This window comes from Pezoporus flaviventris, unplaced genomic scaffold, assembly GCF_033815535.1.
Source record: "Pezoporus flaviventris isolate CSIRO_AGI_PZ_B2104156 unplaced genomic scaffold, CSIRO_AGI_Pfla_v1 ptg000029l, whole genome shotgun sequence".
NCBI classification, from domain to species: Eukaryota; Metazoa; Chordata; class Aves; order Psittaciformes; family Psittacidae; genus Pezoporus; species Pezoporus flaviventris.
Window position 1 is genome coordinate 2,540,663 of NW_026892577.1, and position 16,689 is coordinate 2,557,351.

General features: G+C 49.9%; 2 protein-coding genes across 2 annotated transcripts in view; one reads left to right on the plus strand and one right to left on the minus strand.

Annotated features, from left to right (window-relative positions):
- Positions 1-6,361, plus strand: part of EIF3A (eukaryotic translation initiation factor 3 subunit A) — a 34,593-nt gene extending 28,232 nt beyond the window's left edge. Inside the window, exons 19-22 of the mRNA XM_061458611.1 lie at positions 418-1,238; positions 2,577-2,751; positions 3,298-3,467; positions 5,089-6,361. Coding sequence (XP_061314595.1) covers positions 418-1,238; positions 2,577-2,751; positions 3,298-3,467; positions 5,089-5,330 — 1,408 coding nt within the window. The 3' untranslated portion in view covers positions 5,331-6,361. The remainder of the gene's footprint in view (positions 1-417; positions 1,239-2,576; positions 2,752-3,297; positions 3,468-5,088) is intronic.
- A 6,930-nt stretch (positions 6,362-13,291) lies between these two features.
- On the minus strand, positions 13,292-14,381 carry NANOS1 (nanos C2HC-type zinc finger 1). The gene has a single exon (XM_061458628.1). It carries the CDS (start codon positions 14,317-14,319, stop codon positions 13,534-13,536), a length of 786 nt encoding a protein of 261 aa, XP_061314612.1. The 5' UTR covers positions 14,320-14,381; the 3' UTR covers positions 13,292-13,533.
- Between the last annotated feature and the right edge of the window lie 2,308 nt (positions 14,382-16,689).

The window sequence follows — 16,689 nt, forward strand, 5'->3', positions numbered from 1 at the left end:
GACTAAAGGGTTGGCATGTGAATGAAGAAGGGGGATATTTACTTGATGTGGGGTTTTTAATACTGGTTCGACTTAGCTCAAGTTTGTCAAATTAGGCTTAGTATAAAAGCCAGACCTCTTCTCTCTTGTGTTGCAGCAGGTAACCAACAGGGACTGTAGTTACCCCCTTCAAACTGTAGTTTTGAAGGAAATGGTAAACTGCCCAGTCTTTGCTGAGGCTGTAGGGATGGTGACCTACTGTTTTCCCATAGCAATGAAGGCAGTTAGTGCATTTGAGCACTGCATGCTCTGCATATGTGTTTGCAACCGCACGCTAAGTGGATGCATTCAGAAATGGCCTTGAGGGGTTTGATACTGTCTAATATGTAAAGCTTTCCTGGATGTCGGCTTCTGTGCTCATTCCCTATGGTTTTGTAGAGATTGGCGTCGAGGGGAAGCAAGAGATGATGAAAGATCTTTCCGACGTGGTGACGATCTACCCCGACGTGGTGATGATCTACCCCGACGTGGTGCTGCAGAAGAAAAGGAACGTCCCTCTGTGGATTCAGCAGAGGACAGGCCACCTAGACGTGAAGGGGAGGAGGACAGACCCCCCAGGCGTGAAGGGGAGGAGGACAGGCCACCCAGACGTGGATTGGATGAGGACAGGCCGCCCAGGCGAGGTCTGGATGATGATAGAGGCAGTTGGCGGGCTGCAGATGACGACAGAGGTCCCAGGCGTGGAATGGATGACGACAGGCCACCTAGACGTGCTTTGGATGATGACAGGCCGCCCAGACGTGCTTTGGATGATGACAGGCCACCCCGGCGCGGCTTGGACGATGACAGAGGCAGTTGGCGTGCAGCAGATGACGACAGAGGACCTAGGCGTGGAATGGATGACGACAGGCCACCCAGACGTGCTTTAGATGATGACAGGCCGCCCAGACGTGCTTTAGATGATGACAGACCACCCAGACGAGGGTTGGATGATGACCGGGGCAGCTGGCGTGCTGCAGATGATGACAGGGGTCCCAGGCGCGGGATGGATGATGACAGAGGTCCCAGGCGTGGGATGGATGATGACAGAGGCCCCAGGCGCGGGATGGATGACGACAGGATGTCAAGGCGTGATGACGACAGGGGGCCATGGCGGAGCACAGATGACGACAGGCTCTCCAGACGAGATGATGACAGGGGCCCATGGCGTGGTGGTGATGATTCAAGGCCAGGTCCTTGGAGGCCATTTGGGAAACCAGGTAAAATACAATGATAGAATAATCTGCCCTCTAAAGAGTGTCTTAACCCAGTAGGTAATGGATGTAGTGTGCTTGGTGCCAGAGGTGGGAGAATAAGCTCTGAAAACATTTGGATTAATTTGGCTAATGTGGGCACTCTGTTACTTAGTGTAATGCAGCCTTTTTGATTTGGTTGAATTAAAGATAAAAGAAGTGCAGTGTCCATTGCTTGCTTGGAAGATACCTAAAGGTCACGGAGTAATGCTGCGTGCAAAAACAAAGTACACAAATTAAATGTTCTTGCTGGGAGAGAAACACTCTTAGCATGCCTCAGTCTCTTACCCTTTCTCCTCTGTGTCTGAAATTAACTTCCTCCTGAGGAGGATTTTGATACATCATTGAAGTGAGTCCAGTTTTGAGAGGCCTTTTTTATGTGTACAAAGATACTACTGGTGTTACCATAGTTCTTTTTTGCTTTGGTGTCTACCTTTGTTGAAGATCCTGCTTTGAGCAGGAGCTGGTAAGGAACGTGTCAGGAGGTTGTCCACTCCAATCTGAATTACCGTATTCTTGTCTAGTTTATTTCTAGTCTTAAATCATGTTGACAGTGAGTAGAACAACCGTTTCTGATTCTTTTTAGAGCTGTTGATGTTTAAATATTAAACATTATTTTTATCTGGTTATTTTTATTCAGATTTATGTATTCACAGGCACCACATCAACTTCATAGACACTAATTCTGTAATCGAGACCTGTAGGAAAGTTACCATAAATCTCAAAATCCACACTCCAATAGTTTTCTCCTTTCTGCTCTTCAAAGAAAAAGCACAATAAAGAACTCCCAGTCATAAATACCTGCATGATACTGCAGGATGCACTGTGTAAGCAGATGGTAAATGAGAGTCTTATTTTAAAGTAGTGCTTTAAAGAACAATAAGCTCTTAAAAAGTTTTCTTGTCTAAAATCTCTTCCCTTGTAGGTTTTCACAAAGAATCTGCTGTCTAAGCTCTAGTCCCTTTGCTCCTTCTCATACTGAAGTAAAACCCTTCCTGCACTTGTTTTGCCCAAGACCCTTGAGAGGTTTGTGCTTTCTGCCTGAAAGCTGCAGGGTGTAACCAGCTCTGCTGCAGTGTTTCAGGCAGAACTGATGGATAAGGTACATAGTAGTATCCTTGTATTATTCTACAGTGTTTTGCGTGTGGCTCCCACTCAACGTGCACCTTTGTACAGGCATCTTGAGTTGGATCCTCAGAGATGAAAACCTGAAGAACCAGTTTCACTGAGGGAACTAAAGGGTTCTTTGTCTGCAGGAAGATCAGAGGTCAGGCACAGATTCCTTTCACTGTTTCTTATTTACAGGGGGATGGAGAGAACGGGAAAAGGCTCGTGAGGACAGCTGGGGGCCTCCCCGGGACTCCAGACCTACGGGAGACCGTGAATGGGATCGAGACAAAGATCGTGATGAAAACGAGAAGGACCGGGAGTTCGACAGAGAGAGGGATTTCGATCGAGAGGATCGTTTCAGGCGTCCCAGGTTGGAGTCCCTGCTTAATGCTCCCACAGTGTTTCTGTTTAAACAGCAGTGCCCTGTTGATAATGTGACCTGACTGAGTGAAAGGAACAGTGTTGGGTTGTATGAAATTAAGCACTTGAAGGCAGTAACTGGATAGAGGCCAGGCTTGGACGGGGCTTAGAGCAACCTGCTCTAGTGAAAGGTGCCCCTGCCCATGGCGGGGGATTGGAATTGGATGAACTTTAAGGTGCCTTCCAACCCAAACCAGTCTGTGATAGTATGATTCTATGATTTTAGAGCCTTTTTTGTTACTTTTAAGACAATGTTAGCAGTTTACAGGCAAGATTCCACAATGCTTTACTGCTTGTAATTTATTTTTAACCTCTTATCAAGAGAATTTCATGTTAGGCCTCAGAAAAATGGAAGAGGTTTTGGAAGTATGTCACTACGTTAAAGAGAGGCCCGCTGGGCCTGAAAACAACTGTGCTGTGATTTAGCATTGCTGCTTTCCATAGCAAAGGTAAAATCTTAACATTTAGTCTTATTTCATGTTTTGAATGGCAATAGGGATGATGCTGGCTGGAGAAGAGGACCAGCTGAGGAAACTTCTAGCTGGAGAGATTCAAGTCGTCGTGAAGACTGGGATAGAGGTGGTCGTGACATCAGAGATCGACGTACTGATGACAGAGATACACCCCTCAGGAGAGGACCACCCCCCAGATCTGACCGTGAAGAACGTATGTTTATTGCAGTGACAGGACAAGGGGAATGGCTTTAACCTGCCAGAGGGGAGACCGAGATGAGCTCTTAGGCAGAAGCTCTTCCCTGTGAGGGTGCTGAGGCGCTGGCACAGGGTGCCCAGAGAAGCTGTGGCTGCCCCATCCCTGGCAGTGTTTAAGGCCAGGTTGGACACGGGCTTGGAGCAAGCTGCTCTAGTGGAAGGTGTCCCTGCCCATGACAGGGGATTGGGACTGGATGAGCTTTAAGGTCCCTTCCAACACAAACCGTTCTGTGTTTCTATGATCACAACGCCTTAGTGTTACTCTGACAGTGAAAGGGTATGATAAAGTGGGAATAAATTATATTTTCAGGCACTTAAACACCCTTTGCATAAGCGAAGTGATAGAAGCTTTAGTGTCATTGAGAATTCTTCCTTGAATCTTAACTTTTTTAGCTGCGCTCTTTTCTAGCACAGTAGCATTTCACATCTGCAGGGGCAGGATAACTTTTGAAGTGTGCTGTTTTCATAGCACTTTTCATGTTCAGAGTGAATGAATTTCTTGTACTGAAATTATCAAGACAGACCTCCCAGAAATTTCTGGTGCATTCCTTAAAACTATTCAAATGTGAGGGGAAACACTTCCAGACAAGGCCCTATGGCTTTCACACTATTAATGCTACTGAGTTTGATGAATAACCTATTATAATTATATCCATTAACCTGTTTTAATTATGTACATTTATTAATCCTTTGCTGTGTTCTAAAAGCACAGGAACAGCAATACATTTAGCCTGAAATACCACACCTCCCAGTTCTGGCATTCTCATGTTCATTTGTTGTGTGCCTCAAGTGTGGGTGTTGTCGGGGGGTAGAACAGGACCCCAGGGTTGAGGGTTCTCAATGTGAACATTACTTTTATCTATATTTTTAATGTATCAAGAGGTTTTTGTGTTTGACTGCCTGGTTGGTGTTGGACACAGCTTTGTTCACACCTAGCTGGGGCAGAGTTCTTAACTCCCTTCTAGTGGACATTAACAGTTCCTCGTACAGTAAGGGATGGGGAATGCTGTTACCAGCAGGGTTGTGTAGTTCAGTGCTGTGTAAACCTCTGGTTTCAGGAGGCTGAAGAGTAATTTGCTGTGTTTTGAGGCAGTGAACATTTTCCATGAGTGTTTAAGTTAGGATTTTTCCATTTCGGGGTTCAATCATGGCTTCGTAGACTTATGTATGTCTAAGTGGGAGCAGGAGGTCACCAACCATTTCCTCCTGGATTATGGGGACTTCAATCAGCTCCTCATCTCTTTGCTTCTCAATTGCATCTCAATGCTTTGTGCTTTTAATTCTAATAATAATACAAGAATATATTTTTACATCATAAACCCATGTACATCAATAGAACATTCTTATGTGTTTTAAAGATGATGCTTGGCTTCCCCACAACAATACCAAACCTGGAAAGAGGCTCGAGTAGTTCCTGTCCATTACTTCACTATCAAATTAAACTGCATTTGGCTGTTGTCATCACATTACCTCTTGGCAGGAGTGAGAATCAGTAAATCAGACTGTTGGTGGTGGGCATATTTGTTTAAACTCTGCTGGTGGAGCATGACAGGTGGTTTTATTGTCTCTCTCTGCAGCAAGCTCCTGGCGACGCGCTGACGACAGGAGAGAAGAACGCGGAGAAGAGCGTGAGACGGTTCGGCGCTCAGCCCCTGCTTCTGCTGCTTCTCCAGCTTCTGCTCCCCCAGCAGCAGCAAAGGATCGAGAAAGAGATGGGGAGAAGGAGAAAGGTTCCTGGAAAACAGAGAAGGAACGTGAGCCCGTTCGCCGTACTAAAAATGAGACAGATGAAGAAGGGTGGACCACTGTACGACGCTAAGTGGAGATCAGCAGAGTTTAACCAATGTTTTAGCTTTGATTTGATGGAATCCACAGATTATATTTGTGCTTATAAACATTCTGAATTGGAATTCTTTAACAAATGTTTTGAGGTAACATGAAAGCATGAGCTTGAATTACTTACTCATATAGATTGGTCGTGCACAAAACTCACAGCAGAAGGTTGGGAATTGAATGCCAGGATTTGAAATTCCAAACGATGCTTCTTTCATGGGTCACTGGTTGCTAAAATAAAAAGAAGCAAGCCCAATTGTCCTGAGTAGTGCTTCCATCTCACACCAAAACAGGATGACCTTTTCAGTTTTTAGTGCTTCTTAATTTGGAACGGGGTATTAGCACCACAGAACATGCATTAAAATCACCTCTGTCCACACAGTGGAAAAAGCAGAGCTAAATGAAGCTCCATAATTAGCCAAAAGATAGAAAAAACAAAAGCCCTCTTTTACCTGGGTATCTTTGAGGGCAGGCAGTTTGAAACATGTTTCATTGCTATGTAAATTCAATAAGTTGTTAAAATTTGACTCAAATAGGATAAACATGAGCATCAGCTGCACTGGGATGTCTTCTGTAGATTCACTTGAATCCATGAGCCTGCAAGGCCACTCTGCAGTTACTGTTCCAGTACTATGTTCTGCTGCAACAGGACAACCACCCAACTTCCAGCTTTTACAAACTCAGTGTTTCGGTAAGCATATGGCTGTGTATTTTATGTTGCCAACATCACAACTGCTTTTTCCATTCCTGGATAATTCATTGCCTTTCAAGGATTTATAAATATTGTCCTATTTAAAATGTGTGGTTTTTGGAGAAATTGTTGAATTTTCCCCCAATTCTTTGTCTTCAGGGTCAATTCTTTCCCTTTCCAAAACAAAAAAGTGATCTGTAGTAATGGCTGTGTTGACTTCAACTTTGGGTGCAGTAACAACGAGTAATTATCTGGTTATACTGAGGCCAACACAGAACTTGCTGCTGTGTGTTTCTTCAGTGATAAATAAACAACTTAAGGAATTAGCTGCTGCAGCGTCTTGACTTCTTAGCAACTTCCTGCAAGGTACGTTACGGCTAAACTCTTTCCTGTCCATGTACCTATTTCTGCACTAGATGGAGAACACTGGAATACCTGGGATAGTTTATTCATTCCTGAGAAACCTGCTTTAATTCTAGTGGGTGTGAACAGAAGTTGTAATGCTTTTTGTGTCCTATCATTGCTGTCCTCCGAGTTAGCCAGGACCAGTAGGTTTCTCAGGGAGAACTTGCTCAGATGTTTGTGCCTTTAGAGCCTGTTACATCATTGCTTGGTGAGTCACAGAATTCCTTCAGAAGAGTGGTGGTTTCTAAGCAAAGAAAAAACCTGTGGGTTTTGCTTAGCACAGAGTTCCTATAAGGGATGGAGCTAGAGAGCAGCAGCTATCCAGTAACAGAAAATACCTATGGGCTTTGGAGCACTTCGTGCTGCTGCTGTTCAGCTGCCTTTTCCTGTCCTTATATTCTGTGTAAGGGATCACAGAATCATGCCTGCTAAAGGGGACCCAGGAGCTCACATCCCCTCTGGCTGTGAAATGATTGTTAGTCAGAACACTGTTTTTTCTGTTGTGGTCTGGAAGACCTTCAGGGCTGCAGAGGGCACAGCCTGTCCAGGCAATGTTTTCCAGTGTGTGGCAGCTCCTAGGCTGAAAAAACAGAATCCCAGAATGGTTTGAGTTGAAAGGGACCTTAAAGTTCATCCAGTTCCAACCCCTGCCACAGGCAGGGACACCTTCCACTAGAGCAGCTTGCTCCAAGCCCCTGTGTCCAACCTGGCCTTGAACACTGCCAGGGATGGGGCAGTCACAGCTTCTCTGGGCACCCTGTGCCAGCGCCTCAGCACCCTCCCAGGGAAGAGCTTCTGCCTAAGAGCTCATCTCAGTCTCCCCTCTGGCAGGTTAAAGCCATTCCCCTTGGCCTGTCCCTGCAGGCCCTTGTCCAAAGCCCCTCTCCAGCTTTCCTGCAGCCCCTTTAGGCACTGGAGCTGCTCTCAGGTCTCCCCTTCAGGAGCCTTCTCTTCTCCAGGCTGACCCAACCCATCTCTCTCTGCCTGGCTCCACAGGAGATGTGTTCCATCCCTCATCATTTTTGCATTATTTAAAAAGCTTACCCCTCCCTTCAGCTTTTACCTGGTATCTCATCCTCCTGCCTAGGCACTGCTGTGTGAAGTCTTGAATTTTCCTGGTAGCTTCCTGGTTGGCTGCTGTTGGGACTCCCCCAGGCCTTCCCTTCCCCAAGCCAACCAAACCTCTTCCCTCAGCATTTCCTCCCAGGCACCTGCTCCAGCTCCTTACCCCAGTCTAGCATAGCCAGACCTGCTTCCTTGACAGTGTAGGACTCTGCCCCTTCTCCTTGTGGAGTCTCATCAGGTTCCTGCCCCGCTCTGCCCCAGGGGTCCTGACTGGTCCTGCAGCTTTGGTGTCATCCACAAACCTGTGCTGCTGCCTCCACGTCCTTGAGAAGATATTGGTTCAGGTCTCAGGACACCCCACTCCAGGAGCAGTCCAGCCATTGACCCTGACCCTCAACACCCAACCATTTGTCCTGCCCACCTTGCTGCCTAAGCTGTAACAGCTTAGCTTGGATGCAAGAATATTGTGTGAGTGTTGAAGGCCTTGCTAGAGCTGAGGTGATGAATGTCCACTGCTCCTTCCCTTGTCCACAGAGCTGTTTTGTTGAAGGCAGGTGAATCAGTCATGGTTTGCCCTCTGTAACTCCATGCTGACTGTTCCCAGTTGCCCTCTCCAAAACCATGCTCTGACAGTTTCCTTCATGATTGTCCCAGGGAACTGAAACAATCTCATCTGGCCTGTAGCTTCTCAGATGTCCTTTTGACCACTTTTGAGCATGGGCACATTTCCGTTTCTCCAGTCACCATAGGGATGTAAAGAGTGATAATACCTCCAGTTACAGATCTAATCTTACCCATTTGGACATGGGAATGAACATTAGTGATCATTGCACCAGCTAAAGTTCTGTTCCCAAATCTCTGTTCTTAACTTCTGTCACTTGTGATAACGGTGCCAGGATGATGTAGAACACTCAAGAGATGGGCAGCTTGAGGAAAGACCTGCCAGGTGTGACCTTCACAGACATGCTCAGTGTGCTTATTCTTTTGCTTGATCATTTCAGACAGAACACTAACCACAGGGATCAAACCCAACAGCTAAAACCCCCCTCTACTGCTACAATTACACATGAGCATAGTTTGGTTACCTGAAAATGTTGAAGTCAAATGATTGTTGTGATTGATTCATGTTCAGTGAACCTTACAAGAATACAAGCACCACAGGCTCTATGCAGAAGGCAGGACTTCAGGCTGCTACTGGCTAAAAGCAAGCAAATACTGCTTCATTAAAACAGGTCTCCAGGAGCAGAGCAATGCAGGTGACCAGGTATGAACAGTTCAGTGTCTTCCCTGCTCCAGGAGCTACCTAGAGGCTGGGCCTCTGGTGGTGGGCTGGGCTGGGGACTCATCCGAAGTATGGCACAGGTATTTTGATGCATCCTGTAGGAGCTTTGATTATGTGACACAGGCATTTTAATAATGCCACCCAGAAGTGGCCTGTGTGAACCTTTGGAGTTCAGCAAGGCCAACTGCAGGGTCCTGCATCTGGGTTAAGGCAATCCCAAGGAAAAACACAGGCTGGGGGAGACTGGATGGAGCACCCCTAAGGAAAAGGACTTGGGGATGTTGGGAGAGTAAAAGCTCCCCATGACCCCACTTCAGTATGCACTTGAGCCCAGACACCCCCCCCCCCCCATACACTGGGCACCACCCCTCTGCTGTGCTCTGGGGAGACTCCCCCTGCATCCTGATTCAGCTCTGGGGCAACAGCACAAGAGGGATGTGGAGCTGTACCGAGGCCAGAGGAGGCCATGGAGATGCTGCGAGGGCTGGAGCAGCTCTGCTCTGGAGCCAGGCTGAGAGAGCTGGGCTGGGTCAGCCTGGAGAAGAGAAGGCTCCTGAAGGGAAGACCTGAGAGCAGCTCCAGTGCCTAAAGGGGCTGCAGGAAACCTGGAGAGGGGCTTGGGACAAGGGCCTGTAGGGACAGGCCAGGGGGAATGGCTTTAACCTGCCAGAGGGGAGACTGAGATGAGCTCTTAGGCAGAAGCTCTTCCCTGTGAGGGTGCTGAGGCGCTGGCACAGGGTGCCCAGAGAAGCTGTGGTGCCCCATCCCTGGCAGTGTTCAAGGCCAGGTTGGACACAGGGGCTTGGAGCAAGCTGCTCTAGTGGAAGGTGTCCCTGCCTGTGGCAGGGGTTGGAACTGGATGAACTTTAAGGTCCCTTCCAACCCAAACCAGTCTGGGATTCTGTGATTTCCAGAATGCCTTTGTTCTTAAAAAAAAAATTTAAAACCCCCCACAATATTGAGAACTGCAGGGCAACAAATGAAGTGGTTCCGCTCCAGCCCGGGCACAGCCACAACTGCATCTTGGGACTCCATCACCCAGACCTTGGAGGGATCAGGAGCACACTGTGCAGCTGCAGTGCAGGTGGGCAGGGGACAGCAGGAGGCCTTCTCAAACAGGAATTCTCCAAGTCTTGCTTTGTTGTAGAAGTGACGCATCGTTGTTTTAATATCCATGGGCTGCTACCATTGACAGGAGCTGCTACATGACAGTAAGTTTCCCTTCCGTAACTAAATGGTGCTGTTCAGTGGTGTAAGGCTACAAAGTGAAGGGTTTTGGTCAGTGAAACACACAATTCCCAATTTAGCCGTGATTCAGAGACTGGTGCCCACCTGGGTGTTTTACCACAGGGCTGCAGGAAACAGGCACACAAATGGCATAACACCACCCCCCGATTCTTCCTATTTGACCACAGCAGGACCAGCTAGAACTGAAATGTCCTGCGCTTTGTCTTGTCCTCCTCTTAAAAAGAATTGTTAATACATTTAATTATGGTAGGATGGAGATTCCATGAGCTAAGCAACGTCACCCCTCCTGCCATTTAAGCTTCCTTAGTTGTTTCACTCTTGGGCAGGAGGAAGATCTACTGCCTTCCAACAGCTTTTTCTATGTATTTAGTGCATCAATTCTGTTTTGTTCCAGCAACAGGCACATCAGAAGGAATCCTCTTGCTCCCCATGTGATGGGTCTCGAACTACCTCAAGTAAATATTAACCTGTATATTCAGTGGGTCAAACTGGCGCATCCATAGGAAAAAGACACTTTAGAACCACTGTGGTTTAGTCCCATGGCAAAGCAGCAAGCACAGGGCCTCTGGTCAGGAGATGATGAGCAAACCCTGTCCAAACAGCATTTCCACTCCAGATGGCTCCAGACTTACCTGACTTCAGCTGATAAGAGTTATTTATGCAGCTGAAATTAGTTTTTCATTAGAAGTAGCTTGCTTGTTGCCAAGACTAGGGTCAGCTGAGGGTGACTATAGGCTGTCCAACAGTCTCTTCACTCCTTTTATCAGAATATCACTATGGAAAACCCCATCCCTTACATGCTTAATAGCATTTCCCTGTAACACAGGGATTCTCTGAAGATAAAGTATTTGATGTAAACCAGTGGCCATAATACTTTGATTTGCAGATACACATAGAATAAATGAAAACAACATCTGGTTTCCTTAGACCTCTTTTAGTGGAGCATAAACAGCTCCAACCCAGGCTGCATTCACATTAATCTATTTGCTACTCCTAGGACTTAAATTACTAACGTGAATAGTTTCCAGTATTAAAGAAATGAAAGTAACATGTTAAGCACCATCTATTGTAATAAGCTTTGCAGAGTGACCAAGAACAAGCATGTTTCTGCTCACTTGGTGCCACAAGGAGTGTGCTGGTGCACAGGAAATCACAGCTGCTTACTCTTAAAACAACCCAAAACACCCTTAAAGGCTTGGTCTTTACAAGATGATGACTTATGAAACTTTAAAGGGCAAAATACCCTGATGAATGATCACATAAAGGAGCTCAAGAGCCCTGTTCTCAGGCTGCCTTTTGCCAGATCTGCATGTTGTCATTTCCTTTCTAGAATAGTTTGAGCTTTCCCTGGAACCCCAACTGGTCTTTTCAAGTTGCCACCTTACCTGTTAAGCCTTTGATCAGATGCCCAATGCTATGCAGCCACTGCGATGGGCAGCTCAGCCATCCCACAGCAAGGCTGTGAGTACAGAGGTAGGAGGAGAGAACAGGCATCAGCAAAGGCCATCGATACAACAGTTTGACACAGGCAGAGGGAGGAAACAGGCGCTGCAAGAGGTCAGAGCCATCCAAAGCAGGGGATCTTCTGATACCTCAATGAACTTCCAGGTGTTACTACACAGTTAAAGTACAGAGCAGAGGAGGGCTGGCTACATCACACACACTGCGAGGAGCACCTCGGATCCAGCCCTGCCAGAATCACCCCTCAGAAAACACCCGACACAGATTGTCTCACATCTTTCTTGCTTTTGTGTCCAGTAACAGTTAATGGCATTAAAATGTATATACTGATCTTCAACTTCCCACAAGGAGGTAACAAAACTACACAGGAAAACTCTTGCCATAGCATCACTCTTGAGCTTGATTCTAACAGCTGGTGGTACAGATTAAACCTAGGAGGACCAAGCAGCACAAACACAAATGCATCTAACAGAAGAGCCAGTGGTGTGTGACCATAGAGCAAGAGACAACACAAAGCTATTTCACAGGAGGAGGGTCAGCTGGGAAGTGTCATTTAATGCAACCGCCTTGCATTCGTTAATTAGACCTGACACCATCTTTGGAGTCACTTGATGAAGAGAACATTTCCACACAAAACTAGTTTCTCCCTCTCATCCACTGTGATTCAACAACATTGGTGAATAATGAACTGTGGGCCCCTGCCCCATCTCCCACCCCACTGAGCAGCTTATCTAAAGGAATCCACGTCACCCCTCATTCTCCCAGCTCCCTCTGCCAGGACCTGTCTCCCTTCTCGCCCTCTTGGTTATGCCCCTGCAGACCCTGCACAATGCTCTCTTCATCTCTCTGCTTTCAGCAGGGCAGCCCCCCTAGCCCCAGCACTCTTCCATGCCCCACTGCTAAAGCCAACTACAGCATAACCCACTTTGTGCTGGGCACTCAGGCACCAGCCTTCCAGCTTTGGAGGGCTCCTAAGCAAAAGCAATTGCTGATCTCTCAAGGGTCAGAAGCAATGCAGCCCTGTCTGGTACTTGTTACCAAGGAGCTGCCACCACCCGGGGTCCAGGTCTCCAGCTTCCATTTCATGTTTTGTATAGTCTATGTAGCATTAAGGATATCTGTTTACCACACAGGTAGATCCTTTGCACCTTGCAATGAGTTAACGCCACATTCTCTCAGCTCTGAACACATGCAACGTCCCTTTCCCCAGCTCTCCCACAGGCACAGCCTTCTGCTTCACCTGGGTCTCCTCTCCAAAGGCTTCCCATCGCCTCCCTGCTCTCCTCCACAAGCAAGCTGCGTCAAAGCTCAGTCCCTGCCATGCTTAACGCCCTTCCTTCGGCAGAGAGGACTCAGACTGCCCCTCAGCCCACAGTCATTACACTTCCAAACACCACTTCGATGCTTCCTCCCCTCAAGCCGCACACCAGACACAGGGATTCACGAGTGTGACGGCTCGAAGGGGTGCTGCGGGGCTCGGCGCTGCTCTCCCACCGTGCCAGGGGGTCTGTGCCCATTTCGGGAAGGAAACGGGGTGTTTCATTAGCGAGCGCAGGTTTGATGACGATTGGCTTCCCGGTGTTTAAGATCGGCAAAGGGAACCGCTCGGTTGCTCGCTTCCAGACCCGAAGGGTGTTGTACCCCACTACACACCCGGCTATTAGCAGGCACCGCGACAGCTCTCCCTCCTTCCCTCTCCTCCCGTCCCAACGGCGTGGCACGGAACGGACCCCCGACGGCACAGAGCAGTTCGGGACGGGGGCTCCCTTCTCCCTTGGATCTCCCCGTAACTCCGTTTCCGTAAAAATCACATATATATATATTTTTTTTCTTACAATAACCAAACACAGTGCGTCTACGCTGCGCGATCCCCGCGGCCCCGCGCCGGGCTCCGCACCGACCAGCGCGCACCGACCCCGGCCCGGCCTTCAATACACCGACGTGTGAGGTGGGGTGTGTGTGTGTGTGTGGGGAAAGACTCCAAAGACCAAAACCCCAATGGGCAGGAGCGGGAGGCGGCCGTCGGAGTCCCGGCACCTAACGGCCCTTCTTGCCCAGCGCGGTCCGGGCGTGTTTGAGCTGCCGGGCCGCCTGCATTTTGGAGAGGGGACAGTACTTGATGGTGTGGGCATTGTCGCCGCTGGCGCCGCAGAGGGGGCAGGTGTAGCGGCGCAGCACCGGGCACAGGACGCGGCCGTCGGGTCCCTTGAGGATATGGGTGGTGTAGAGAGCCACGGCCTCCTTGTTGTTCCGGCAGAAGACGCAGACCTGCAGCTCGGGCTTGAGCAGGCGAGAGGCGGCCCGCGGGTGCGCCGGCAGCCGCCCCGCTACCACTACACCGCCCCACGCGTGGCCGGAGCCCTCCCGGACCGGCAGCTCCCCCGAGCAGTCCAACACCACAGCGGCGGGACCGCCGCGACCGGGGAACGGGCTGAAGTCGGCGAAGCGCTCCTCCAGCAGCCCCTCGCTGTGGTGGTGATGATGGTGGTGGTGGTGATGCCCGCACAGGTCCAGGTCGTGCAAGTCCAGCGCGCCCTCGAAGTACGGCCCCGCCGCTTCTTCCTCCTCTTCCTCTTCTTCTTCCTCCTCCTCCGCCGGCGGCACAGCAGCCGCCACCACCACCGAGGGCGGCTCGGCGCCGAAGCCCTTACCGGGACGCACGGCTTTAGTGATGAGCGTGGCCAGCCCCAGGTAATCGTTCCAGGAGTTGAACACGTTCCCGCAGGCGCTGTGGCTCCGGCCGCCGTAGCGGGCGCCCGGCAGGCACTCCACGGCCGGGAGGTGCCGGTGCTGCTCCAGCTTGCCGCCGGGGAAAGCCTCCATGTGGGTACGGCCGCACGGGAGCTCCCGCTCCCCCGAGGGCCCTGCGGGGCTGCGCTGGGGAACCCGTCCGCACCCCGGCACCGAGCGCTGACCCCCCCTGCCCGGCCCCGCTCCGCGCCCTCCTCCGCCGCCTCTGCGGGCGCGCGGCCGCGCAACGCGCCTCAAATAGGGGGTGGTGGCTGGAGGGAAAGGGGGGGGGAAGCGGGCGGGGTGGGCCCCGCGCTCCTATTGGCCGCTGGTCAGCGGCCCCTCACGCTCATTGGCTGGAAGGAGGAGGGGCGGGGTTTGTTGTGGTGGCGGGGGGGCCGCGGTGGAGGCGCAGGTGTGGAGGCACGTGAGGGCGGGGCCGGATGGAGGGCGGGAACGGGGCGGGCGCGCGGAGCCGCCTCAGCGTTACCTCAGCGTTACCTCAGCCCCACCGAGCCGCTCCCGGTGCCTTCAGAGCCCTCCTCAGCCCCACAGGAGCTCCCTCAGGGCAGCTTCAGCCCCTTCAGAGCTACCTCAGAGCCCCAGCTGCCGGAGAGGAGAGGTCCGAGCGAGCCGGATCCGGCGCTGCTCTACCCAGCCCCGCCGGGGAGGAGCGGTGCGGCTCAGAGCGCAGGCACTGTCCCCGGGATGGGTCTTCATCTTCGACAGAGAGATGCAAGGAGGAAACATGCTTCAGCCCGGAGAACACTGAACACTCTTTAGGGACCTTCCTGCAGCCTTTCGGTTCTTAAAAGAGGTCTATAAGAAAGATGGGGGAGACTTTCCTGCGTTCCTTCCAACCCAAACCGTTCTATGATTCTATGCGATTCTATGTCTATCTTTGGCGATAGACAACCCAAACTAGAAAGCTGTTAGTGCTGGGTAAGCTTAAGGGCAGCAGATGCCTTCCCATAGGTGCTGGTAGGTGTGTGGGGAAGAGGTGGTTTCTTCTCTGGGCTCCTCTAATAAGTGGGTATTATCTAAAGCCAATGGAAGTTTTAGACTGGATCTTTGTTGTTGTTAACTCAGCACCACAAAGCTGCTTGCTCACGCCTTGTATCCCCTAAGGCAGAATGGGGAGAATCGAAACAATGTAAACCCCATGCGTTGAGATAAGAACAATTTAAAAACTAAAATATAACATAAAACTACTACTACTAATGATAATAAAGGAAATAACAAGGGGAAAGAATACAAAACTAAAAGGGGAAAGGGAAACAAACAACAAACACAAGTGATGTTCAATACAACCGCTCACCACCTGCTGACGGATACCCAGCCTGACCCAAGCAGCAATTGCCCTCAGTTTCTATACTGAGCATGACGTGCTGTGGTGTGGAATACCTCTTTGACTAGTTTGGGTAAGGTGTCCTGTCTCTGCTCCTTCCCAGCTTCTTGTGTCCTTCCTCACTGGCAGAGCATGAGACTGGAACGTCCTTGACTGGGGTAAGTGCTACTGAGCAACAACTAAACCATCAGTGTGTTACCAGCATTGTGCTTAGACTGAAGCCAAAACACAGCACTGCACCTGCTACTGGGAAGGAAAATAACTCCATCCCAGTCAAAACCAGCACAGTCTTGGATGAGGTATATGCACCTGGATGTGTGGAACTGGTGTGGTAGATTCAACCCAAAAAGGGCCAGGAGAAGGCTTTGGGCAGTGGGTGCCCATGGAGGGTGCTGTGTGAGAGACCCCAGCAGCAGGATGGGCACTGGTGTCTCACAGCACCCACCAGGTGAGCCTGGTGAACTCAGGTTTTGGTGGACTCACCCCTCTGACCAGAGCTGCTGCCCACACTGCTGGATGAGGGGCAAGGTATAAGTCCCCTTTCCTGCCCCTGATAATTCCCATCCAGCCTGCCTCACCCCAAGAAAGCAGATCCTCCTCTGTGAAGCATGTGCATGCTCTTCCATTTGGGCATGAGGAGTTAAAAATGCAGCTGCAATTAAAAATCCTATTAATTTCCAGCCCCTGGTAAGAGCTGCTGGGCTGAGCAGGGTGGGTGGAGGTTTGTCAGTAGTAAATCTGTCTCCCCTGTGCACAGCCTTGATTTGTAGGTCTGACAGGCAGGTGAAGCAGCTTTACAACGTGGTTTGTTTGCAGCTGAAATCACAGAATCATCGAATGGTTTGGGTTGGAAGGGGCCTTAGAGCTCATCCAGTTCCAATCCCCTGCCACAGGCAGGGACACCTTCCACTAGAGCAGCTTGCTGAAAGCCAGGAAATTGGCAGGTTTCATAAGCTCAGATATCAGAAATACCCCCTGAGAGACCAGTGTACAGCACTCCAAGGCCTTGATGCATTTCTCCAGCCTCCTGAAGCAGCTGGGAAGTGGGTGTACCAAGGATGAAGGAACAATGTGGATGGCTGCAGGGAGTACAGATGGCTGGAAGCAGAGTATGA